This window comes from Ciona intestinalis, chromosome 3, assembly GCF_000224145.3.
Source record: "Ciona intestinalis chromosome 3, KH, whole genome shotgun sequence".
NCBI classification, from domain to species: Eukaryota; Metazoa; Chordata; class Ascidiacea; order Phlebobranchia; family Cionidae; genus Ciona; species Ciona intestinalis.
In genome coordinates this window covers 4228884-4255374 of record NC_020168.2, presented here as the reverse complement: position 1 = coordinate 4255374, position 26491 = coordinate 4228884, and the positions used below count along the sequence as shown (strand labels likewise).

The 26491-nt window shown below is 33.5% G+C and overlaps 5 protein-coding genes across 8 annotated transcripts in view; 3 read left to right on the top strand and 2 right to left on the bottom strand.

Annotated features, from left to right (window-relative positions):
- Nucleotides 1-5933, top strand: part of LOC100176402 — a 7235-nt gene extending 1302 nt beyond the window's left edge. The window contains exons 4-12 of one of the 2 annotated variants that reach the window (XM_026833945.1): nt 354-513; nt 862-999; nt 1367-1547; nt 1950-2060; nt 2227-2291; nt 3662-3703; nt 4269-4336; nt 4462-4524; nt 4879-5933. In XM_026833945.1, coding sequence (XP_026689746.1) covers nt 354-513; nt 862-999; nt 1367-1547; nt 1950-2060; nt 2227-2291; nt 3662-3703; nt 4269-4336; nt 4462-4506 — 810 coding nt within the window. In that variant the 3' untranslated portion in view covers nt 4507-4524; nt 4879-5933. The remainder of the gene's footprint in view (nt 1-353; nt 514-861; nt 1000-1366; nt 1548-1949; nt 2061-2226; nt 2292-3661; nt 3704-4268; nt 4337-4461; nt 4525-4878) is intronic. The other variant, XM_009859743.3, reaches the window with a different exon arrangement.
- Nucleotides 5934-6226: 293 nt separating this feature from the next.
- LOC100181852 (putative methyltransferase DDB_G0268948) lies at nt 6227-7114 on the bottom strand. Its single transcript, XM_002122802.1, has one exon. It carries the CDS (start codon nt 7112-7114, stop codon nt 6227-6229), a length of 888 nt encoding a protein of 295 aa, XP_002122838.1.
- A 623-nt stretch (nt 7115-7737) lies between these two features.
- Nucleotides 7738-9074, bottom strand: LOC100186622 (putative methyltransferase DDB_G0268948). The gene has a single exon (XM_026833947.1). It carries the CDS (start codon nt 8978-8980, stop codon nt 8093-8095), a length of 888 nt encoding a protein of 295 aa, XP_026689748.1. The 5' UTR covers nt 8981-9074; the 3' UTR covers nt 7738-8092.
- Nucleotides 9075-9439: 365 nt separating this feature from the next.
- xt (protein xylosyltransferase) lies at nt 9440-22083 on the top strand. 2 transcript variants are annotated; one of them, NM_001033840.1, is given in 16 exon segments: nt 9540-9623; nt 9711-9800; nt 10339-10485; nt 11011-11120; nt 11467-11595; nt 12223-12426; nt 12754-12949; nt 14799-14879; nt 16081-16150; nt 16836-16938; nt 18176-18314; nt 19047-19169; nt 19636-19710; nt 19822-19884; nt 20177-20305; nt 20457-21260. In NM_001033840.1, coding segments are annotated over 16 exon segments (2547 nt in total).
- Nucleotides 22084-23359: 1276 nt separating this feature from the next.
- On the top strand, nt 23360-26231 carry LOC100181855 (tropomyosin, smooth muscle/fibroblast CTM1-like). 2 transcript variants are annotated; one of them, XM_002128275.4, is made up of 8 exons: nt 23361-23563; nt 24222-24347; nt 24756-24889; nt 25114-25302; nt 25408-25483; nt 25687-25749; nt 25924-25993; nt 26104-26231. In XM_002128275.4, exons 1-8 carry the CDS (start codon nt 23450-23452, stop codon nt 26163-26165), a joined length of 834 nt encoding a protein of 277 aa, XP_002128311.1. In that variant the 5' UTR covers nt 23361-23449; the 3' UTR covers nt 26166-26231. The 2 variants fall into 2 exon arrangements, 1 of the variants encoding a protein (XP_002128311.1); XR_001974681.2 differs by having other exon boundaries at nt 23360-23563; nt 25687-25993; nt 26104-26212.
- The last annotated feature ends 260 nt before the right edge of the window (nt 26232-26491 follow it).

The following is a 26491-nucleotide window of genomic DNA, read 5'->3' as shown; positions in this document are numbered from 1 at the left end:
TTGTTGTTTATTTGTTAACACTAAAGTTTTAAGTTCATTTAAAGAGGAAATAAAAAGGAAACTGTAACTTATCAATAAATAACTGTTTTAAGAGTTTGTTTAAGTTGATTTAGTACTAAGTATGTCATTTATTTAGCTATCTGGTGTGTTAATATTTTCTTGTAGCTGCCACAAAAAATAAAACAAGTCATAAAAAAATGTCATGTAAAATACAATTTAAAAAAAATATATATATATATATATATATAATCCTATATTTTCACAATTGATATGGTGAAAACATGATTTTAAAAGAACTCCGACTGTGCCACTTCCTATCATTATATTTAAAATTATTTGACCTCCTCTTTTAGCCATGCAGAATATGGAACAGATCCACAGCACAAGTATGCACCAGCACAAGCAATGCAAGATGTGGTTCATGTTACACCCACTTCTTCCGACCATTAAAATCAGATGGAGATTTTGATGATGAATGTCACACTTGCAAACCAAACTCGAAAAAACCAGAATGTAATTATAAATTTTAAACTTCTTACTGGCTGACTTTTTCTAACAAGACAAATCCAATATACCTTCAATCATAATTTATGATTTTTTAATATCAGCTTTGAAGTTGCATTAAATTTTTGAAGGCAACATTCAGTTTGGTTTAATAAAATTTATTCACCTTTAAAGACCTGATATATTTTATTAATAGTGCACCGAGAAAAAGGGGTTCGAGACCCAAAAAACACTCCTGGTGGCATAATGCATTTTAATTTTTAATTATCCATACATTTTTTGCTTATGAAAACATAAATACAGTAGCATTATGTTACCAGCAACACAAGTTCTTGATTATATTGTGTCATATCCCAGGTTTGAATAAAGAAAATGGTTGGATGAGCACTGGTATCATTGTCATTGGAGTGATTGCTATTCTGTTCTTCATTCTGACTTTAATTGTTTGTGTCTTGTACATCAGAGGTCGTAATAATCGAGCTACAAAACCAAACGGTATTTTGTGTGTTTTGGTCTAAGCTTGTTTATTTGCTGCTTTTTTGTTGTTCTCTTTCAGGCGTATTGTAAGTTATGGTTTTGACTTTGAAAATGTGTGTGTTGTTTTTTGGCCAATCTATTATAACGAAAAGTCTGTATTCTTTATCGTATTTTTTTGCAATTTATTGCTTGTTCTCTTTTACTGTTGTTGAATGATTTTTATGGTTATAACTTTTTTACAGTTGTCTGTAGTTTTCTTTATAACAACAAATTATATATTGGTAGAATGGTAGATGCGATTTAAAAGTACCACCACCACTTCTATCCATATACAAAAATTATTGATATGCTCTTAAATCAATTTGATAAACAAAATACACAACAGAAGATGCCGAGAGCAACACAACTCGAATCGGATCCGGTCTCATCCGGATGTTGACCGGAAGATGCAGTCACGATACTATCACAAGTTCCTCCCAAACTCCTCTCACGACGCCTGACTCGCAGGATATTTTTGCAGAGAAACCTCGTTCTCAAGTCAACAGCCCTCGAATGAATGAACCATCGTAAGTTAAAGCACTTGTGTTGTTTCGAGTGTGCTTCAAAACGACCGTTTGTGCTTAAAAACACGACTCCCGTTTATCGATTTTAAATCTTAAGACTTTTAAACTCGTAACTCAATTTGGGTGTCCAGCGGAACCTATGTAACAGTTTTAACCGAAAATCATAAAAATATAAAATATGCGGGAATAGGTTATACCTTTTTTATGTGCAATCAAAACTATATTGTTTAAGTTTATAAATTTCCATTAAATTAAGTATTTGCCATTTCCAAATGATATTAAAAATATTATTTCTTCAAAATACAAAAATGGCATTTTAATAAAAACTATTCTGTGTCTTAAAATAGCAGTCAACTACATATTTTATAAAGAAATTCATTGATTGACCTTTATCTATTACTTCAGCCCAAACACAGGAGTTCATTCAACAGCATATAGCTGTCAATCAACAGCTTTATTTTGCGAACCCAATGATTATTCCAATATGCCGACTCGGGAGTTTCAAGAAACTGCAAGGTAAGGTTTTTATTGCTGTCATTTAAAACTTGATGTGAATTTGAGTTTTTTTAAGCTACAGATACTGCCATCTATTTTTTGTATTGTGGTTGTTCAAGGTATAAATTCTGTTACCTTTTTGTGATGTTAATTTTCTGGTTTACATTAATACAATTGTTAATTACAGATGCTTAAGAACGGAAGTGTTGGTCCATCAACCAGGAAGAGACTTCGAAGCAAACCTTGGACATGGTAAATATTATGAATGAACGAATGTAACTTACTAATTCTCGTGTGGCCTAAAAACTATAGTTGTTATAACATGGGTGTTTTGTTTCATACACTTTGTGTGCCAGCTTATGAGTTACCAAGTATGTTACTTTGCGGGTGATTATAAACAATAAACATTTTATATGTTCTCATGTTCATAGGTAACGCTGGGTAAATTAATCCTTAAAAGTGTTGCTTTAATACCTATCACTGCCAATATAATATTATACATAATAGGTTTTTCTCCCCCTTACTTTAACATGTTATGGGTTTTGGGTTAGTTTTCCATTAATTAAATATATCATAATTTAACTTGTTCAAGTGGTAAAGGTTGTTATTTGAGCATCATATAAAAATTACAAAGTACTTAATTATTATTTTAATCTTTAAGAACATTATTTATAGGAGTGTATAAGATATAGAAGTAATATTAGTTGAATACCACTTTGATTATTAACAAAAATCCATCATTGATCTTAAAGTGAAATTGCCATCAGACTAATGAGTTATCAGTCCCTAGGTGTTTGCACAAGTGCTATGATTAATGAGTCATGGGTTTGGAATTTGCTCTGTAACTGTGTCATGTTGTGTAAATACACCGAAGTCTGTTAATTTTGTCGAGTAATTCACAACATGATAAAAACTTCAAGTTGAATTGTTGTCTATGACATCACAATGTCTTGAGGCTTTTAAATACCAAATGGAGTGCTGTGATTCGTTGAATTTAAATTTTATAATTCCGTTTAAGATTTCTTTGTTTGCTCACAAAAAGTTTAAAATTCCCTTCCCTCTCATTGGTCGAAAATATTGACTTGTGCATTTAACTTTTACTGCTATTTGGTTTGGCTGATGTCGTTAAACCTTAAAGCTGTGTCATGTAGTTTGAAATCTTCAAGGTTAAAGCTTATCTCAATAAATATTATTACCTTTCTATTCCAACAGTTAAGTTTTAACAAGCCAACAGTTTAGCACGTTTTTCGTTAAAAAAAATTGTTCAGTTAAACAAACATGAATCCACTTATTGTAAATAATGGGAATACACTTTTTAATTTATTTGTGTGTTGTACTTTAAGGTAAAAAAAACTGTTTTTGTTGTTGTTTTTATTTTACTTTAATTCTAATTAACACCAAATCAGCATCATTATATACCCCGGAAAATGTTCAATGGTGTCATCCTATATTCCTATCCTATCTTAAAGTATTATGCATTGTAGTGACTGTAGTCCATTTTTTTACACAAAATTTGGCAATTGTGTCTTGTGTGTCTTCCAACTGCTCTGTATTACTGCAGGGTGGTAATGTAAATAAGTTCTTAAGATCTCATCACATTAAACTTGTATTTACTTTCTTAGAATTCCACCAGATTGATGGATTACATTCAAACAGAGCAGATGGTGGGTGATATGTTTGTATTGTCTACCTCTAAGCTTACTTTCACTTTGTTAAGTTATGAAGAATGGGTGATTGTTAGGTGGTGTAGGATAATGGGAACATGTTATATCTGTCCCCGTGTCTGTTCCCTAGGTGTAAAAAAAAAAAAAAATTGATGAGTTGTACGAATACACCATGTGTGTCTGGTGTATAAGAGGACACCAATGTTATAACTCATAAGTAAGCATGAGGCGTAGGAATACACCATGTGTGTCTGGTGTATAAGAGGACACCCACGCAGTTATAACTCGATCGTAAGCATGATGTGTATGAATACACAATGTGTTTCTGATGTATAAAAAAACGCCAAAAAAATGTAGTTATAACTTAACAGCAAACATGAGGTGTATTTGTATGAGTACACCATATGTGTCTGGTGTATATGGAGACGTCCTTCCAATTGTTCTTTAGTGAGCATATACATGAACTTGTGTCTCTAATATTTGATATAGACCAAAGTGAATATAAGCAAGCTTACAAGCTATACTAGAAACAAGGTCAAAAGTAAATAACATGTTTATATTATAGATATGTTTCTTGTGGAGTCTTTTGAAACCAACTCAATAACCAAACCTTACTCCACATACGAGTCTGAGGTGAGATATACAATATCTGCTTATTTTTACTTTTAATTTTTTTGGCCTTTTTAACAATTTGCCAGTTGTCCAATTGCAATTACACTTCCAATAAAGCATGTTAAAGACTTATATTTTCTTTGCAGAATTTATCCCAACCTTTAAATGGAGAAGCAAAAGTTAACATTTAAACCTCTCATGACATGAAGGTGAGTGATATTTTATCTGTGGTGTAAGTACACATAGTCATTCAAGTTTAGTGTAGCATTAAGAAAAATAGCATAAACATTCAATAGTTTTTTTATCTTCTAACTTTTTATAAGCTTTTGCTGTCAGTATTCTGATTCAGCCTGGCTATTTATTTTCCTTTTTAAATAGTTTTCAGTACTTTGTCACATAATATCCAATCATAATGGGTGAGTGACATTTGCTACAGATTTATTTTACTACCACAGAGGCAGTGTTTAATTATAAATTTGTAAATTTATTACACCCAACTCCAAAAAGTTTTTCTTAAAGTTCTTTCTTTTTTTTCGTAAAAAAAATTGTTTTTAAAATTCTAGATAATTTGAGCGAGTGAAGTCCAAATGTGCAATGAGATTATATGAACACTGCTGAAGCTGAATCATAATAAGACACTGTCTTCTGGATTGTTCCAAAACAATCACACCATTCCTACACTGCTGGTTTGTCAACCAGCGTGGAAAATATGACCAAAGCAAGAAAACTATTTAAAACATTGATTGTCAATCTCACTGACGGGGTTAGAACCTTTTAAAGTCAAACTATTCATCTTAAGGACAAACAAGTGGTATTTGACCTGCTCTAAAGGCTATTACCCTAATTGACCAGTTATGTGTTTTTAACAGTTTACCCAAAAAAGTTACTTTTTTCTACATGAAATGTCGGAATAAGTTCTGCGTTTCCATTGTACCAAAGCATATAATATGTTTTCCAGCATGCCTTTTTATTAAAGCTGTTTTATAAAACTTTTATTAGCTTAAGTTAATTTTTATATCACAAATTCACGATTGTTACAATTTCAACCTTTTACATACATTATTAATTACATATTTTTATGTTCTGCTATTTTAAAGTTGAGCATTCTAGCCTGTTGACAATACATTTTGAGGGTAATACACTTAAAAAAACACAAAAATTAAAAATAGGCCCAATAGCATAAAGTATTCTTTTTTTAAAGAAATTTTAACCAAGTCTTTCCTACTTTTGCACTAAAATTTGTTTTTTTACCAACCAAACGGATGTGCCCAAATCCTTTTTTATTGAAAGCAAATTTTATAATGTTTTATACGATGCTAATCCTGCAGTGTAAGTTTCAACATGTTTAAAGTTCGGCTATGTCGCTGTTTGTTTCTTTGTAACATTTTATTTTTTGTAACTAACTAAAGCGTTTCATCTGCAAAGCTAGTGGTTAATCTTAACTACCTATTCACTTGTCTGATGCCATTGCAAAGTGGTTATCGTGCCTGCCTATAACTCTGGCTGAAGGATGCTACCACTGTGGACGTATACGTCTTTGAGCAAGACGCTCAACAGCAATTGCCCCAACCCAGTGGTCACTAATGGGTTGTCCAAATAATCAGCCATACATAAAAATCCTTCTCCCCCCAAAAAATAATTACCCACAAAATGATTATTTGTAAGCTGACACGGGTGTATGAAACAGAACACCAGTGTTATAACGATTGTCCTTTCCCAGCCACGGAAGGATAAAGTAAGGTAAATTGAAGATGAAGAATTTATAATTATAAACTTTAACTATAACGGAGGCAGTATGGAAAATCAGAATATACAGAAACTGTTCTGTACAGAATTACGGCACATAAAATTTCAAGATAAAAATTACCTAAATTAAAACTTGTAAGAATCAATGATTAAAATATCACAATATTAATTCTTTGGGATTCCAGACAATATCATAAACACATCAAAAGTAACATGCAATGGAATCTGGGAATTGTTTTTAGTTTCCACGTTCCAAACTTTTTTAACCCCATCAATATACCACTTCATTATATCATGTTCCTCCAATGCATCAATGTTCCCGTACTTTTCCATAAGTTCTTTCTTTTTATCTTCAATATAAGTTTGGTATCCTGACATTGAATGAAAATATGCCTCTAATTTTTCAAGAGTCCAGTACCTCTCTATTACAATGTTACCATCTTCTCTTACTTTATCATCACTTTTCAGAATATCAAATATTTCCAAATACCCGTCATTCACATGCTTTACCTTTGGATTGAACGTGCACTGTTCGTGCATCTTCCTCTGCAATCTTTCAACTTCTTCTTCAGTCCTCTTAACTTTATCCACTTCCATTCCCACCATCCGGACTTCTGGATCTTTGTATCCATGAAGCAGGATGCATCCCCCTGGTTTTAAGACTCTCCTACATTCTCCAAAGAATCTATCCAAATCCATCCAGTGTACAGCTAGCCCACTTGCTACAAGATCCAACTCTGCATCTTCAAATGGAAGACTTTCTCCGTTCCCAACCAGGTACTCAATATGATCAATACTGTTCATCTTCTTTGCAAAAGCAATTTGGTTTTCGCTTGTGTCCATTCCTACTACACTTTTAAAGTAGGGAGCAAAAATGGAGGTAGATTGACCATTACCACAACCAACATCCACCATTTTCGCATATCTACTGCCCTCTAATGGCTTGGATTTGCTCATGAATGAAATAATTCGCTCAGCGACGGAATCTGGTGTTGTTGGCCTTGCTTCAGCATATTTTAAGGTGTGTTTTACACTTTCGAACAATTTAATCATTTTGATAATTAAATATGAATAGGAAGCACTTTTACACTGCAAAACAAACCTGTTGGTTATACAAATCTTAAGTAACTCACATCAACGCGCTTGCCTAATGCCTACTAATAAAAACATAATTTCTCTACAATTACGTTACTCCAGTGACGCAATCGAACAGTGCCAATAAACACCTGACGTAACGCCTGAATCGGTTGACGTTTACCACGTATTTTAATGTTTACATTTAATTACATAGAAAACAATATCGCGCGAATTTTGATTACTTTTTTTCATTTTCAAAATTAGGCTAGGTACGAATTTTGTAGAAATATTTATTAATCAACGTGAAACAAAATTAGGACTAAACTGAAATAAATCGTTTATATAAATGCGATTTCACTGAAACTTGACTCTGGAGCTTTTGGACCATTGACCAAAGGGCCAACTGTACGAAATTCCGCGAGAAATAGTTGTGGGGATTGTGACATCGTTTATCCGAATTGTTGAAAATCTGCTGAGGGTGATACATTTATGAAAGCACGGAAATTCAAAATAAGCCCAACGACAGCATGAAGTATTAACCTGGCTACTTCCTACTTTTGCACTAAAATTCGCCTTTCACTCTCTAAAATACCTGTAACAGTGTGTGCCAAACCCAATTTTTATTGGAGCAAATTTGATAATGTTTTATACAATGTTAATCCTGCAGTGTAAGTTTCAACTTGTTTGAGATTTGGTGTTTTGTCGATGTTTGTTTTTAAAGTGTTTTATCGACAAAGCTAGAAGTGAATCTTAAGTACGTATTTACAAGATGAGGAGGTATAATTATAAATGTTTAAATTATCAGAGGTAGTATGAAAAAACAGAATATAAACAGAAATGGTTCATAAAATTCCAAATTTCACATAATATTCCATGGTAAAAAATACCTAAAGTGAAACTTCTCAAGAGTCATTAGATTTTCAAGTGAGAATCAATGATTAAAATATCACAAGATTAATTCTTTGGGATTCCAGACAATATCATAAACACATCAAAGGTGACATGCAATTGAATCTCGGAATTGTTTTTAGTTTTCACGTTCCAAACTTTCTTAACCCCATCAATATACCACTTCATTATATCATGTTCCTCCAATGCATCAATGTTCCCGTACTTTTCCATCAGTTCTTTCTTTTTATCTTCAATATAGGTTTGGTATCCTGACCATGAATGAAAAAATGCCTCTAATTCTTCAAGAGTCCAGTACCTCTCTATTACAATGTTACCATCTTCTCTTACTTTGTCATCACTTTTTAGAATATCAAATATTTCCAAATACCCCTCATCCACATGTTTTATCCTTGGATTAAACCTGCACTGATCGTGCATCTTCCTCTTTAAATTTTCAACATCCTCTTTAGTCCTCTTCACTTTATTCTCCTCCATTCCCACCATACGTACTCGCGGATCTTTGTACCCATGAAGCAAGATGCATCCCCCTGGTTTTAAGACTCTCCTACATTCTGGGAGAAAACTATCCAAATCCATCCAGTGTACAGCTTGTCCACTTGCTACGAGATCCAACTCTGCATCTTTAAATGGAAGACTTTCTCCGTTCCCAACCAGGTACTCAATATGATCAATATTGTTCTTCTTCTTTGCAAAAGCAATTTGGTTTTCGCTTGTGTCCATTCCTACTACACTTTTAAAGTAGGGAGCAAAAATGGAGGTGGATTGACCATTACCACAACCAACATCCACCATTTTCGCATATCTACTGCCCTCTAATGGTTTGGATTTGCTCATGAATGAAATAACTCGCTCAGCGACTGAATCTGGTGTTGTTGGCCTTGCTTCAGCATATTTTGATGTGTGTTTTACACTTTCAAACAATTTAATCATTTTGATATTTAGGCACTTTTACACTGCAAAACAAACGTTTTGGTTATAACAAACTATAATAGTTAAATGTGACTCCCAGCAACGCCCTTGCCTACTTATAAAGACAGAATTTCTCTACGATTGCGTCACTAAGTGATGCAATCGAACAGAAAGGCAATAGACACATGACGTCAGACCTGGATGTGATGACGTTGACCACGTGTTTTTAATGTTTACATTTATTCGGTTGGCCGACTCCATAGAAAACAAATTCGCGCGAATATTCGATGACGAAATATCATGTTCGCAAATTGCCGTATTCGAATTTTATTTAATTGTTTATTAATCAGGATAAAATTACCACTTACATAAAATAAACCGTTCATACAAACACGATTTCACCAAAACTTTAACTTAGCAACCTCTTGACCAGATCGGCCAAAGTGCCAACTGTACGCGATCCCGCGAGAAATAGTCGCGGGAATTGTGACGTCACTGAACCGGAAAAGTAGAAACTGGAAACCAACTGAACGGTTGTTAGTTGATTGGCGCTGTATCGTAGTTGGTTGCAGAAGATGCAATGAGTCTGCATCGAACACTAAGACGGTTTCTCCGGAAATGGAAAGCACTGGTTTACGCCGTGTCGTTTATACTCTTAATTCAGGTTGGTAAAGCATTTCAATTATTAAAAAAAGTTATACAAAAAAAGCATGTCTTCATTTACTTAAATATTTTATTGTTTTTTTTTTAGGCATTTTTTACGTTTCAATCAAGTCCAAACCTCATGGAAGAAGAACATTTACGAAGATTAAAAGAACTTCAGATTAAAAAACATCAAGAGGTGACAGTTTAAATAATTTCTAAATTTTTTCCTTAAGCTAATTTTTTTATATTGGCATGTACCTTATTTTTTAATAGACACTTTAGATATAGGTTTGTTTTTATGACCCTTTTTTACACCTTTTGTCTGTATCATTGGCTAGTGCATAGAGCCAAACTGAATTATTACCACAAAAGGCTATGTGGAGGACAATTATGTGTAAAGTAGCCTATTTACCCTATTTCATAGGTTAAGGTTTTATAATCTTTTTTTTTAAACTTTAATTGGCAAGTGGAAGTGTCAATTTATCGGCTGAATTGCACATTTGAAGTCATATTATTATTTCTCCACACATTTAAAGTTATAGCAAGTACATCTAAATTTTTAGGGTATAAACACTACTAATTGACTAATATTACTTTGAATAAGCTCGCATAGCCATAGGGACCTATATACTTTATCCAGTCTGGTTATGTACCTTATTAATTGCATTGTCAGTATACCATGAAAATATCTCTAATTGGCTTGTAAATTGTAACTTCGGTTATTTTTCCATCAGCTTGCCAACTCAATGCTGCAGGGTGAGCGTGCATTGGTACATGGAAGAGACAAGTTAGTTCTTAATCCCCGGGATCCGGGATTTCGTGAAGAGTTCTTTAAACATTCAAACAATGAAATCAACATTTTGGAGGACCATAACATTGGCGTAAGTATGATATTATGTGTGTGCTTGGTTTGACAGGTTTTGGTACATGCCCGAGTAAGTGCTTTTCAATATTTGTAGTAGGAAATTAGGTATTAAGCCTGAGTTAATATCAAAACATCTTTATAGACCTTTATTTGTTTCAATTTTTTACCCTAATTTTTTGTCAACCCAACTTTTTTTAACTACATATCATATAAAATATGTATATATTGTAAAACATAAAGTGAACCAGTAAAGCATACGAAGGCCAAACATAACATATCAGATAAACTGTGCCGCTGAATAGCAAGAGGTGTAGCGGCTCAACCACAACCAAATGACCCACTTTTTGGGTCATGCCCCAGCTATTAAGAAAAATAAGAAGCACCGCTTTAAGTGGTGAACCAATTTCATTTCGATTTAAAATCTTTAAAAACTTTGCGATCAACTGTTTAACCGATCTGGGACAAACTAATATAAAAGAAATTTTTAGGTATTGACCACAATCTGGGATTAACTTTTATAAAGTAATTTTTATTTTTGTAGCAAGTGGATAAAATGGAAAAACCAGTGTTGAAACCTAATGAAAATAAATTTGAAGAAATTCATTTTGCAACAGAGAAAGTACCAGAGATAATAGTCAAGTACCAACCAAAGTAAGACACAAAATATTGTTACTAATTTTATTGAGTGAAAGTCAAATCACCTGAAAAGAATTCAAGATATTAACATTGCAATTGGGTAAATAATAAAGATCAAATCTTGTGTGATATGCTTCAGCCGTTAGTTTAAACAGTAGTTTAAGTCAATAGTAAAATAGTATTTAGTATTTGTACAATGATCATTTAAAATTCTAGTTAATAATTAAATTATAGTTTTTGGCTTTTCGCAATCACTTTCTTGATTTCTTTCCAGTTCAGCTATCAGTTTTTATGTAATAATTTTTAATTTTGCATACTATTGCTTTGGAAGAGTAAAATTAAATCGACATACTATTCCCAGGTGTGACATCACAATTAAAGATTCTATATCAGCGTTGTCTCGAGCAACAACTGATCGATGTAAACAACAAATTGCGGACGCTGCTTGCAAAATGCAAGATGGTACATTGTTTCCAAAATCTATGCCAAGGTTAGTAAATGTAGCATGTAGCGTCACTAGCCTTTGTGTAAACCACTAAATTTGTTTATAAACTTCTCACCTCTGCGGTATGCTTCTAAATGCCACAGATCCTAAGATTCATCTTTAACTTTTGTTGATCATGTTTTGTTGTGGATTAATTTAACACTGTGGCTATGCTTGTCAAATTGTCAATGTCATCGTAGGATTTTATACGTGCTATAGTAGATTTAGTGGGTTGGATCCAAGTTATATTTATATTTGTTATCTGTTATGAATTGTTCAGTTTATTTGTAATTGGTTTTAAATTGATTCATTGAATACCTGGAAGGGTCATTGGGCCATTGGGAATATATCATAAAAAGTTGGTGCAGAATTGTATGGCTGGTCAGACTTATGCCCTAATAAATTGTTTTTTTCCTAGATGTTTTTTTAATGTTCACGTATTTATTTGGACCCTGGAATATTTAAACAATGTTTTGGCAACTAGTCAACAAGAACAAAATGTTTAACTTTAAACAGTGAATTACATTTGAAGATACAAAAAAATACCACCTATTTGGCAAAAGTACCAACTAAAAAATAAAAAAATACAAGATATTTGGCAAAAAAACCTTTAAAAACCTTTAATTACATTAGAACGTGCAAACATGAGTCAAAATTTACATTTGACGCCCCAATGCCGACCTCATTTGACCCTGACATTCGGCCTGTTCGGATTTGTTACATGTTGGTTGTGCATGGTCGAGCTATACGTCAGTTACGTCGCTTGTTGAAAGTTATTTACCATCGTGATCATTATTATTACATCCACGTGGATAAAAGATCGGACTACCTGTTAAGGTAAGTGATATGGAACGCACCATAGTTGTTGTTCAATAGTAATAGTAAAACAGTGCTAATAAGCACGTTGAGAAATTTTTTAAGAGGTTTTTACTGCCTTTCATGTATTAATTTAATGTCAGCAAGACGTATTTTTGGAGTAATGTGCCAAATCTGGCCTAAATACCACACCCACATAAAAAGTCCTTTCCTTTGTTTATTAGAATTCAGAAGGGTTTATTTTAATAACCGTCTTTATGATTAAGAGTGTATTTTTTCTAACCCCATATTCTATATAACGAAACCTTGTGTTTTTTTTTATTAAATTTCACATTTCCTACTACATAGAGAGGTATTGAAGGAAACTGAGCAATATCCCAACATCAAAGTTGCTCCCTGGAGGATGGCAACTATATGGGGAGGATCAAGTCTACTTCAGACTCTCCTCCGAGCCATCAGTGATGTCCTCCGGATTTGGAAAGATTGGGATTTCTTTATCAATTTGAGCGCTCTGGACTTCCCAATCGAAAAAGATGAAAAACTGGTGAGTTTTTAATTAATTTGCTGGCAATGATGCAGCTATACGTTGTAACCAATTTCTACTGTAAACCATAGGTGTTGAATCATAACTTTTTTATTTTTTTTAAAAGATAGTTTGACATGCAGTCTTTGGGAACACAATTGTTTCCAGTGTTTAATTTTTAATACAGTGTAGAAAATAGCTCATGTTTGGTATATCTCGGCTACTATTTTTAACAATAAAATTACATATCTACCAATTTGGCCATTTCCTCACCTGGAGCCCTACAACAGGTTTAAATTAATTTAAAAAATTAGTTTTGGTGTACCTTCTGCTGAATCATAAATTACAAACTTATTCAAACGGCCCTCATTGATAATTATTGATGCTTTCCCAAGAAGCCTTCACTCATGTTAAAAAAACACCTTTTCTAATATTTATTGCTATCTATCACATATCTCTTACATAACTTCGAAATCGAATTGTTAAACTATATATTATTTATTTAACATTATCCTATACAATACACAGATAATGGTTTGTTATTTTAACTTGTGTGTGTTATCTTAAGTGGTTAGCTCTTAAACCTTACATCATCATATCTCTTGAATATCTACTTGACAAAATATCTTTAATTGAAAACCACATCCTGATATGTATTGTTGTCCAACAATCCCAATTGTTAGTCACAAACATCACAAATAGGGCGAAAATTCAGGGTAGAATCACAAGCGCGTGAACTCACACCTTACTGTGAATTTAATCATGAAATGTGAATTTTCTTTATGAATTGTGAATTTACTTATGATTTGTGAATTTACTTATGATTTGTGAATTTACTCATAAATTCTATCTTACTATTGTAGCTGTTAAATTTAAATCATGAAATTTTAAAAAATCTATAAAACAAACTTATTATTAAGCAGAAAAGCGGTGTCAAAAATCTGTTTTACCAAATTACCTTAACATTACAATTAATACACAAGCATTTATATTTTTAAGGAAAAGCATTTTATACTTGATGTTGCCCGGCCGCCCGCATAACTCGCCATCCAAGAAATATAATTAAAATTTAAAATTTCCTCTGTATGTTAACACATTATTGTGGTTAAACAACACAGCTTTTTAAAGTTAGTGTTGTCACATGACACATGTCAGCACTAAGGTGGCAACTAAAATTTTATTTTTTTAATATTCAATATTTCAATACATGGTTTTGTGGTTAAAATAGACAGTCGTACATAAAGTCCATGTCTAATATTGAACTTTCCGTACCAGGTTTATGCATTCTTGATTTGTATACAAACACAGACAATTATTGCATAGTTAGAAAAGCACGCCAAACTAGTTCAACCTGTTTTAGGTTAAACAAATGTTGTTCTTAACTTGGTCCATGCCAAATTAACAAGGAAAATTTGGAACCGATTTTCACATTTTCTAATCACCATTGGATAATACCTGCTTGACTTATTTGATTTTGGTTTAAACGAACTTCAAAGTACTAAATGTTGTGCTTTTTTTTGCACCTAGATCCAAATTATGGTTTTTGCTTTATTAAATATGGACACTGATGTATGCTAATGTCTTTTCCTTGTAGAATGTTGCCATTTATTCTTTCAATGGCTCATATTAATTTGTCTTCCATTAGGAAAATAACTATATAACTCTTAACTGAATGTTTATAAAAATTGTTTTCTGTGTTCAATTCATATATTGAGTTGATGTATTCCCTTATTCAGAGTCAAAGAAGTCGATTGCCGCTCTGTATTTAATAAACCAATACAATGTTTGCCATTCACAGCTTAAATTAATGTGTTTTTCAAAACAAGCCACACCTTCATAACTACAACATAGTTAACATGTCACACCACAGGTTCAATACTTGAGCAAATATCGTGATAAGAACTTCATGAAATCTCACGGGAGGGAAGATGAGAAGTTTATCAGGAAACAGGTGAAAATTCCATTCTTATCATTTTTCATACTAGTTATACTACAGTGCACATTGTATGATAGAATCATCATAACACATAACTGGATTCCTAAACTGTGTATAAGATCCTTAAGGAATTTACAAGAGTTGGCGAACTCCTCATAGGGAAAACCAATTTAAGGCATTTTTAGGGCATACGTCTGGCCAGCCATACATTTAATTTTTGCACCAACTAGTAATAATATATTCCCAATGGCCACTTTTTGTATTCAATTTTAAAATCATTTTTTTTAATTAAACTAAATAATTCATAACAAATAACAAATACCTATAAATATAAATTAACTCACAAATCGCATTTATAAATCATATGATTACATTGACAATTTGACACACCGTGGTATTAAATTAATCCACAACAAAAAAACGATCAAAAAAAGTTAGAAGGGTTTGAGAGATCTGGTAAACAAAACCTCTGGATTTACATTTAATAAACCTAATACACAAAACCTATGACCCAACATACACAGTGTTTTTAATCTGATTACATCATGTACAAAAGATTAAACAACTTGAATAATAGAATTATAATATTTAATACACCATGGTCTTAACTTTGATATAATAAGCTCCTTGTTCTTATGATGTTTCTGATTAAACCAAGCATGGCTAAAATCTAATTAACTTGTTTCAAGTCATTTGTGAAACCAAATTAAACCACACATAATAGTTTTAAACATAAAATCAATTCACAAATTGATGTTTGACAGATTATAATTATTGGAAACAAACTAATTTTAAAGTTTTGTCCAAATTTCACTGTATTAATGTTGGCCTTTAAGTTTAAAACAGGTTTATTTCAGTTGGTTTGTTTATTTAACAACCTAATGCCTTTCAGGCTCCAAAGCCACATTATTATTGTAAATTTAAACATTAATAAACCAAGTTTAACCATATGGCAGACGATACGTTGATTTATATGCATAAAAAGCACATTAAAATTAAATAAAAATTTTATTAAAATCAAAATTAATGTGCTTTTTATGCATAGTAGCAACAACACAAAGCACTGTATTTTATTCTGTTTTTAAAATTGGCTCAAACCATTGGATTTGTTTTCCTCTATACCCAGAGGCCTTACATGACAGAATTTAGAATTCTTGGTTAATTGAAACCACAGAACAATACCACTACCTCTAATTAAAGTATCTTCTGTTTCCAGGGATTAAACAGAGTGTTTGTTGAATGTGATCAACACATGTGGAGGTTAGGGGAAAGACAATTGCCTGAAGGTAGGTAAAGCATTGGTAAAACTGAATAAGTATTTTTCAAAAAAACAGAAAACATGATTGAATCTCAAAATGTACAGTCCAAGCGTTTTAACTAAATGATGAAATGTGGTGCATTTGAATTCTTATATTTAAACTCGGATTAAGATTTTGTTCAAGAATTCTTTTAAACAGTTCAATTTTGTTCAAGAATTCATCCATATACTCCATCACTTTAACTACCATAATATTATTGATTTGCTGTTGCTCTGTACTTAATACCTTGTAACTTAACTGTAGAATATTGAGTTCAATGCTCCCCACTGATACACATACTGATATGTGTATATGACCTTGGGCAAGACACTAAGCGGACATTGCTCCAACCCAGTGGTCATTAAATGGGTTTAATCACCCTGGGTGTCTTAGTAACGGGCCAGCTCTGGAGCATCTCAGGTCCTATAGCATGCTTCGCTCTAAGACCCTATTCACTTAATGTTCTTTACTGGCAGTATTTCATTTGATATAACATGTTTTATAGCAAATTCTAATGTCATGTACATTTAATATTTTACAGACTGTGGCAAAATTTTCTAAAACGCTACCATGAATTTGCCCAAATGCCACCGTGAATGTTCATAATGCCACTCTGAATTTGCCAAAATGCCGCCGTGAATTTCGAAGTTTAATATAGTTATTTAATTTCCAGGAATCACAGTGAATGGAGGAAGTGATTGGGTTGCATTGAACCGACGATTGTGTGACTTTGCTGTTAATGGGAACGATCAATTGCTCACACAACTTAAGCACTGGTAAGTTTATACCTTTGAAATTTATTTGAATGGTTTTAAAATAGTGGGAAACTTTGGAAAAAAGTTTCGATTTAGGTAAAAGTATTTATTTTTGCATTTTGAGATAATATTTCAAAAGAAATGTATCTTAGGTCTAATGTGTGCCATGCTAAAAAGTTGTGACAAAATTTAATTGTAATTTAACTCTGTTCTCAAGGCTACTTATATTGAGAGCATAGATAAACTGTAGGTTCAATCCATAGAGACTAAATAGTGTTTACAATGTCATTACTTTGTTTGATATTTAAACATTAACCTTCATGACATCATAGTAGTATTTGTTATGTGGGCGTTGTGTGGAAAGTAAAGTAATAAATAAAGATTTATATATTTGCACAACCACTATCGCCATTCAGAAAATTCTTAGAATTTATCATTTTTACAGAATTTGATTTTAAAATCACATAAAATTGTTTTTTATGTAATTAGTTTAAAACGAATAAATCAATTAAAGGTAAACTTTTTTTGCAATTTATTCAATTTTAACTTTTTTTTTAATTGGAATCGAAAAGTCTATTAATTATTTACACCGCATTTAATGACTAATGAAACCTTTTAGGGTAATTTCTTTTCATTTTATTTTTTTTTTAATAGGTTAAGCTTGTGTAACTATAGTAAACAATTAAATGTTATAGAAATAAGACATTCATTTTTAAAATAATCCCAAATTTAAAAAATACACACCTTCATTTTCTAATACGCAGTATTAAAATATGAGTCGAAAAATTAAAAATGTTGATTGTCTGTGATTATTTATTCTGAGATGCAGTTTTTTACTTAAGATGTATTTTTTTAAAAATAATAAATACATTTCTTAGGAATAACGTGTTGTGTTTAATGTTTAGATTTTTAGTTTTTATTTTTCATAATATAAGTTCACCTCATATCAGTATAAATATAAATAGTAAGTTCTGGCAGCATTAATATTAGCGGGTTGTGCTGAAGTTGTAAGTACTTGGTTCACCAAGCGCCGAGCCTTAATGTAAAGCTCGGCAGGAGTGCCAAACCAAACAGTTATGACGTCATCAATAATAAAGTCACACGAGAAAACGTTCATGTTTAGTCGAAAAGCTAATTAAAATCATTCAGAACATGTGGTTTGCGGTTAAGAAACAACTTGTTTCATAATTTCCAGTGTTGCAAACTGTATAAATTGCAAATTCTCGCAGCATTGAAATTTGATATCTTTTTCCTTCAGGTATGAGTATACATTGTTACCTGCAGAATCATTTTTCCATACTTTGGTTCAAAACAGTGATTTGTGCGAAACATTTGTGGATAATAATATCCGTGTGACAAACTGGAACCGTGCGCGTGGTTGCAAGTGCCAATATAAGGTTTCTATATGTTATATAAGATATCTATATGTATTGAACTTCTCTATATGCTATATAAAGTTTGTATGCATCTTTAGGTGTGTATATTTGACATATATATATATTTGTTTAAGTGCCAATAGTAGGTTTCTGTATGTTATATAAGATTTCTATACAAAATATAAATTTTATGTGTATAAATTTGCCATATATACATATACATTTAAAAAGCCAATAATAGGTTTCCACATATTTTAAAACAGATTACACCTTGTAGTGTCGCAGGCTGGCTTTAAAAAAGCACCTGTAATAAAATGGGGTTATACATGACCACGAAATTGCCACTTTAGATAAGTCGTTGTTATATTGCCTTCGAACAATGAGTTGGTCCATTGTCTATAAAATACACCTCAATCTGCTTTATTGGAACCCAAACTATACCGTATACCTACAACTATATCAATGGGTGCTGAGTCCTTGGGGTATTTTAAAGTCAAAATAACCTGGGAATTATTTCTTAAACAAGTTAAAGTATTCTGAGGTAATGGACTCTGGTCAAATCCTAGGTCCTCAAGGACCTCGTCCATATAGAACAGAAAACAAGCAATTTAAGAAGAAAATTTAATTTTTTGACTTCAAACAGCTTGTCTTGTTTTTAATTTAAAAATTTTCATGTAAAATGTTCTTTGGTTAAATTTTACCAAACTACCAATACAAATCCTAACATATACATCACACATACATACACCACAGCACATAGTGGATTGGTGTGGTTGCTCCCCCAATGATTTCTATCCATCTGATCTTGTGAGACTTCGAACTTCGCGTCCAGTTTTCTTTGCAAGAAAGTTTGAAGAAAGCATTAACCAAGAAGTGGTAGGTCCTCGTTTTATAGTGTTGTTTTTTTAAAAAAAACATAAAAAATGATTTAAGAACCATTTGGGTCAAGTGGTATTTTTGGAGGCTATAAGTGCCTAAGCCATTTTAAAGTTATAATTGTGTTTTTCGGCAACATGGCCTGCATTGAAGAAATTTGTTTTGAATTTAGTTATACACTGCTAATAACAAATAACAATGACTGTAATTACTCCTTAACAATTGAATTGTAATTAATACCGGTCTTACAGGTTACAGCAACACATAGTGATTTTAAAAGTATCCAGAAACACCCCAGGAAGCTCTAAATTTGTCTACGCCTACAGCAAAATATGCAATATACAAAATATTATGTAAACTGTATATTAATTTTAATTGAAAACAAATGAGACCAAATTTAAAATAAAGTTTTATATAATTTTAATCTTTTTATTACTTTCTTTATAATTTGTAATAATTTTTTCAGGTGAACCATCTTGATTTTAAACTATATGGTGATTACCCACCAGGCACCCCTGCTTTACATTCGCTATGGGAGAACGTGTACGATTATCTAGATGGACCCCAATCTATACCCGACTCATCTCTCACCTACTTTACCTCGTTTGCTCGCGTGGGGCTGTCACACCTGAACGAACAATTAACCAATCAAGCGTTACGTGTGAATTCGAAAATGCCGTCAGATTGTAATTTGAGCGTCGTTAGCATGCTGCAGGTAAGACACCAAATGTGATGGTGAAAATATAAAAAAAAATTGAACTTCTAATTCGGATTTTTATAAATAAGTATTCATATAACTAAAACCATGGTACAGAAGCTTTGATTTTTACAAAAGACTGCGACAAGATTTTCAAATTCAAAGTTTACAGAAGAGTTTTTAGTCCTGAAAAGAACAATCGACTCTTTAAAATATTTCCGTCAAGAATCTTCAAAAATATTTTTGGTTTATAAAACGAATATGATTTGTTATCATAATATACCTTGTTAACATCTTGTTGCATCCACAGGTGGAAATGCATAAGAAAGATGAAGAATTTGTTGGTTATGTGGTGACCTTCGACGCAGGGTGGGTAGGTAGGAGGGGTGCGGGTGACGACCCTGCAACATCCGAGGATGGGTCAAGGGTTCAACTGCAGGTGGGTAACAAAAAAAAATATAGCAAAATTTTTTTAACATTTTTTTTGGATTATGTAAGATTTTTGTAAAAGTTGTAGCAGTGACTCTTTACTTAGTTAAATAGTGTTTTTTTATTAACTATAATAAAAATGCACCTTTTCCGTCACGCAGGCATTTTTATCACCTCAACCTTCTCTACGTATTCTTGACCGATCGTCTAATCTTGCCAAGCGACTCGAAACAGCTTCGGTTGGAACAAATTGGGATGTTAAGGAGCTTGTTATAAGAGATTGGGGTGGGCTTGTTGGGCCCAACAGTGATGTCCATTTGGTGGCTCGCTGGAGCCGTTCGGAGGACGATTTTGTTGTCACTGTTGTCGTGATTGACCCACTGAATGTTGTGGCCGATTATAACGATTTCAGGACGCCGTCAAAAGCAGCGGGGGTGACAGAGACACCGTTAAGTTTAAAAAAACCTCTTCGACCTGGGCGTTGGTTGGTGAGGTTTTACGTTCAGCGGCAATTCACGAATATATGCGCTGAGTTGGATTTTTACGTCACGCCGCAGGAGTTTAAAGGGGGGATAGAAGGAGATTCAGTGTTGCGTGAAATTAACAGAGGTGTGGTAGATGACGCTCAGGTTAATGCTGCCAACAGGAATCTTTATTCTATTCGGACAACCTTAAACTTGGCTCGGAATAATCAAGCTGAAACTGAACTTGCGTCAGAATCGAATCATGTCGCTGGTTTGAAGTTACGAAACTGGGTCGATTTTGTGGTTTCTAGTGGGTGGAAAGCCAAGGACGCATGTCTTGTGGCGCAGTCACCAGAAACGTGGCGTGAGGCGCAGCCACGCCGTTGTTTCATGCCGCGCCAGGGGACACCTAATTTGTGTGAAAATACGAATTGGTCCTCGCTGTCCCCTGACCCTAAAACTGAGTTAATTTCCGTGAAACCAGACGGCCGAATTAGGTGATAAAATTTTCAGTGTTTCCAGTTTAAAAATAACAGTGTTGACTGACACTTGGAAGCGAGCTTAGATACCTCACTTCAGTTGCAATTCCTGTCCAACTAAACATTACTTATCTGCTACCTTTGCTTTTTATTTTGTTTTTTTCTATTTTCGGAACCTAACGTAGCGCAACTCAGCTAAGCGTAACAACTTTAGTTTCATAAACTCTTATAAGTAGTATAGTAATTAGGAAGCTTAGCTGGCATGCGTTATGTTATCTTTTTTAACTATATCAACTTTACCTAGAAAGTTATGACTATTACAAAATAACCCAATCACTTTAATTAAAATAATCTTTTTTATTTTAATAATATTCCAGCAATTAAAATTAAATTTTTTTTTCAATTATCTTGGAAAACATTAAGTACTGTGATGTCACTGTCGATAAAATGAATTCAATCAGTTCTTAATTATGTTCATAGTACGAAAGTGAATTCCATTTTGGCCTTGCTCATTTTTCTAGTTGTCCTTTCTCATTGATTATTATTCAATTATAATGAATTGTCCAGTGTGAATTGACGCAAAAATGCTTTTTCTTTGTTTAAGAAAAGTAGTTTTCCCACAAAATTGTTACTTCATGTTTAATTTTTCTATAATCATAAAAATGAGTTGTTTTCGGTTAGTATTTATTCAAAAAAAAATTAGTTTCATTCTTCACTCGTATTCATGCGTACTCGCACGTAGTTCCAAGCTGCCATTGCATCGACCGTAGTGAATACAACCGTGCTAGTTTTATACACCGTCCCATATGCCGCACTATATATGTAATAAAATGCAGTACTTTAAAGAAATGTGGTTTTCGGACACTGTATCTCAGCACTATATATAGTAGGGTGGGGGGAATGAGGCACTTTTTCATTCTATTTCTCGTGCGATTTGGTAAAAAAACAAAGAACATTTCAACAATTATAACACTCGCATAGACCGTTGTTCATTGTTACAAACACGATCAGGACTTTTGAATATGTGCTAAAGATGTCGCGTTTTCGTCTGACCTCACCCTACTACACATTAAACTGTGTTTTCCACAGCATGGGCTATTCACATTCGAGATTATACCTTCGATTCCATAGTTTTAATTTATTATTTCGTAGGGGAAGATTTTAGTTCGATAATAGCAGTTTGAAAAAGATTTCGATTTTCACGCAATTTTAAAATTGTTTCTTTGTTTAAGTTATGTTTTCCTATAAGGTAGGAGTTTAGTTCGAACAGAACTGTTTTGAGTTTTAGAATAAGATTTCGGTTTTCACTCAACTTTACAATTGTTTTCTGTTTCTTTTAAACTGAAATCCCTATGTTAAGTTGATGGTGATCATTTATTTTTCCTCCTCTTAAAATAGTTTTTGTGATGTTGCGGACCTATACGTTCGGGATTCGTATTTATCTCGTAACATACGAGACACGTATTTTGTAAGTATATATGATGTTTTTTGTTTGTATATATGGTTGATAATTTGGACAACGAAGTTCTGAAGCAATTCTTGAAGTGCGTGAACGAACAACGACTTATTTATCCTCGCCTGGCGGTGCAACGGCAGTTTTCACAACATGGGTGTTCTGTTTTATACACCTTGTGACCACTTACGAGTAACCGCGAATGTAAATTTGTAGGTGAATTTTAAGGTCATACAACAAATGAAAGAATCCCCCTAAAATAATCACTCGCAAAGTTACATACATAGCCTATATGGTAACTCATAAGCGGGTACCATCAGGTGTATGCAACAGAACATCTGTGTTATAACGACTGTCGTTTACCAGCCACGGAAGATACAGCAAGTTACGTTATATTTATTCAGCCCCAGCTACGGTACGGGCGCTTTGAGTAATGTGCGTTTTTAAATAAACGAAGCTGTATATAACTTCTTTATTGTAGAATAGCTAATACAATCCATTGCAAAGAAAGAATCGAAAGAAGAAATGGCGACTGTTTTTAACAACTTTCCACACCCGCAGGTAAATCTTAATGACGTCAGACCATGTGACGTCATTACCACCTTAGACCTGTCAACAGCTGTCTGTCATCGAAACTTGACCTAAATCTGGAGGCTTATAAAAGGGGACGTGGGCACTCGGCAATACATCAGTTGCATACTACCTTCACAGTAAGTTCTTATATCTTTTCTATTGTGTTTAAAACCACAACCTCTAAAATGGAAGCTATCAAGAAGAAGATGACTATGTTGAAATTGGACAAAGAGAATGCACTCGACAGAGCCGAACAAGCAGAAATCGACCGAAAAAGCGCAGAGAGCAAAGCAAAAGAGGTATAAGTGACATTGTGTTAGATGTATTATCCGATTGAAACTAAAACCCCTAACTTCTGGATTGCTTAAATGCTACATATCCACCGATATTTGTCTTTCAAACGGTTTATAAACAGTGAAAACGTATAGGAACATGTCCTAAGGGTAGGTTACTATGCCCAAATAGTATCAACAGCGTAGTCAATAGGGTACGAAGACCTCAGCGGCCTTTGGTAGTAAATTACAAAAATCTTGTAATGTTACAAGCCGCATGTTCCTGACGAATAAATCCCACTTGATTTTGAGTATTTAGTTCCTTTTCATCCCTTTACCAAGGCAATTAATTGAATGTATAGTAGGGTGGGGAAAGATGGCACACCTTTTCATTCTATTTTCCCGTCCAATATGGTAGTAATTAAACAACATTCAAAGAACAATTTACTTTATCCTCATGACTACCATAGACCGTTGTTAATTGTTTAAAACACTATCAATATGTTTAAATATTATGTGCTAAAGGTGTCCCATCTTACCCCATCCAACTATATAAATGTAACTTACTTTATCCTGTCGTGGCTGGTAAAAGACAGTCGTTAAACACAGGTGACGAGTTGGTAAGTATGTCACTCTGTCGGTGTACAACAAACACTTTTTTTGTCAACGGTCCTTTACATTACAGCTTGAGGAACAACTTCTTGGTTTGGGCAAACGAGTCAAAGCAACAGAGGACGAATTGGAATCTGCCCAAGAGAAATTGAGACTTGCCAATGAAGATTTAGAGAAAGCCGAGAAGAAAGCTGCTGACGTAAGTTTGGGTTAAGTCGAAGATTTAGTGGATTTACTTCAAACGCTCACTTGGGAGTTATTAACAAATGAGGCAGTTTATGTAGTGGTGGGATTGGGGTTTATATTATCTTTGTGGAAAAACAAACAAGATCATACCAAAATGCACAACAACAATATAGGGCAATGCAATGGTCAACAAATAAGTGTACGTAACTTGTACAGCGCGGTATTAACTTCCTTCTTCATGTCTAAAAAAGCAAATGTATCTGCAGATAAAACATCAAAGTTAACATTTGGCGTGTATACCTAATTAACATCTAACTGTGCACCTACTTTTCTTTGTCATATTTTCTTTACCAAACTGTTTAAAAAGCACTAACCTTTTAATGTTCGATACAACATTAATTGATCATTTGATGTGATCCAGGCCGAAGAAGAAGTGTCGGCATTGAACCGACGTATCTGTCTCGTTGAAGAAGAATTGGACCAAGCTCAGGAGAGACTTACCATCTCTTTGCAAAAGTTGGAAGAGGCAGAGAAGGCAGCTGATGAAAGTGAACGGTGAGTAGGTGTTTTGGAACGCCTTATACATACGCCAATATTATCAATACGCCCTTAATCTTTTAAAATTTATCAAATTGCATACGAGACCTGTGTGTATACGCTAATTCGCTAAATACCACAATATGTTATAAAATAACGGATCTTTGGTGGGTTAAACTATACACATACCAAGTTTACAACACTGTTTAAAATAACCTCACCATGACGCAATCGTTTCCCAGAGGTCGCAAGGTCATTGAGAACCGAGCTTTGAAGGATGAAGAGAAATTGGAAGCACAAGAAGTTTCATTGAACGAAGCCAAGAGCGTCGCTGAGGATGCTGATAAGAAATATGAGGAGGTTGCGAGAAAACTTGTCAATGTGGAAAGCGACCTTGAACGTGGCGAAGAGAGAGCCGAACTCGCTGAAGGGTAGGTTGATGACGTCATTTGTTGATAATGCCATTCGTTGATGATGTCATTCGTTAATTATAAAAAAATTAAATTAAAAATAATTTAAACCTTTACAAATTGCAGAAAAGCAACTGAACTCGAAGAGGAATTGAAAACAGCGGCCAACAGTTTGAAATCGTTAGAAGCTGCTGCTGAAAAGGTAATGACGTGTGTATGACGTATATGTATATGTAACACCATATAGGTTGAATTTTTCTAAAGATGAATTTTTCTAAAGAGTTATAGCAATAAAAAAAAAGTTTTAGGCTTTAATTGTCTGTTGGTTAATGTGTTTTTTTTTTGTTGCACCGCATTTAAAGCCTAATAATCTATTAAACTAAATCATTTTTGAAACTTTTTTAGTATTCTGCCAAAGAGAAATCTTACGAAGAAGAAATCAAATGTTTGAGTGACAAATTGAAAGACGTAAGTGACATGTGCATTGCAATCTTTAGGTGTAATAAGCATAGAATAGTCTTCATATCTGGCGGTATGGTTTGTTTACTGGAGCAACAAACTGTTCTTATTTTCTACAATTCATTTTTACATTTGCCCAGTCGTTATGGCTTTTTAATGTGTCAATTATTAATTTTCTAACAGTCGGAAAACAGAGCTGAGTTCGCTGAAAAATCTGTTGTCCAGTTGGAGAGAAGCATTGACGACCTGGAAGGTAAGATTAGTTCGATAAGCTTCCTGTTCTTGAATGGCAACAGCTATTTTAACTTCCTAAATTTTAACTTTCCATGGTATTAATGTTTACTACTTCTGTACTATTTTCAGACGAGCTCTACAAACAAAAGATGCAGCTCCGAAACTTCAACGAAGAAGTCTCTGCTTATTAACGTACTTTAATATTTATTTTACTTCAATAAAATCACCCGGCACACTTTGACGTTGTCGCTTTCCTACTCTTGAATTTTGCCTTTTGTTGAACAACGTAGCACAGAAGTGGTTTGCTCCCTTTTAGAGCTATACGAGCCCGTATGGGTCCTTTGGCATGATAGTGAACGCAGTATTAATGAGGATAGGTAAACCAATGGATTGTTAAAGTTGAAGGTCATTTTTTAAAAGAATAAAATGGGCATACAGGACAGAAATCTTCCAGAAAGTTGCATAATTGGTACACGACCCATAGCTATCGGCTGTTCTATGAACATGACTCTAAGTT

What these genes read in the sequence shown, in the direction of transcription:
- LOC100181852 (XM_002122802.1), bottom strand. Translation starts at nt 7,114, where the DNA reads ATGATTAAATTGTTCGAAAGTGTAAAACACACCTTAAAATATGCTGAA.
- LOC100181855 (XM_002128275.4), top strand. Translation starts at nt 23,450, where the DNA reads ATGGAAGCTATCAAGAAGAAGATGACTATGTTGAAATTGGACAAAGAG. An exon ending in GCAGCTGATGAAAGTGAACG is followed by an intron (nt 24,890 to 25,113) that starts GTGAGTAGGTGT and finishes ATCGTTTCCCAG; the next exon opens with AGGTCGCAAGGTCATTGAGA. An exon ending in AAGCATTGACGACCTGGAAG is followed by an intron (nt 25,994 to 26,103) that starts GTAAGATTAGTT and finishes TACTATTTTCAG; the next exon opens with ACGAGCTCTACAAACAAAAG.
- LOC100186622 (XM_026833947.1), bottom strand. Translation starts at nt 8,980, where the DNA reads ATGATTAAATTGTTTGAAAGTGTAAAACACACATCAAAATATGCTGAA.
- xt (XM_018817826.2), top strand. Translation starts at nt 9,540, where the DNA reads ATGAGTCTGCATCGAACACTAAGACGGTTTCTCCGGAAATGGAAAGCA. An exon ending in AGATCGGACTACCTGTTAAG is followed by an intron (nt 12,427 to 12,753) that starts GTAAGTGATATG and finishes CCTACTACATAG; the next exon opens with AGAGGTATTGAAGGAAACTG. An exon ending in GGAAAGACAATTGCCTGAAG is followed by an intron (nt 16,151 to 16,835) that starts GTAGGTAAAGCA and finishes TTTAATTTCCAG; the next exon opens with GAATCACAGTGAATGGAGGA.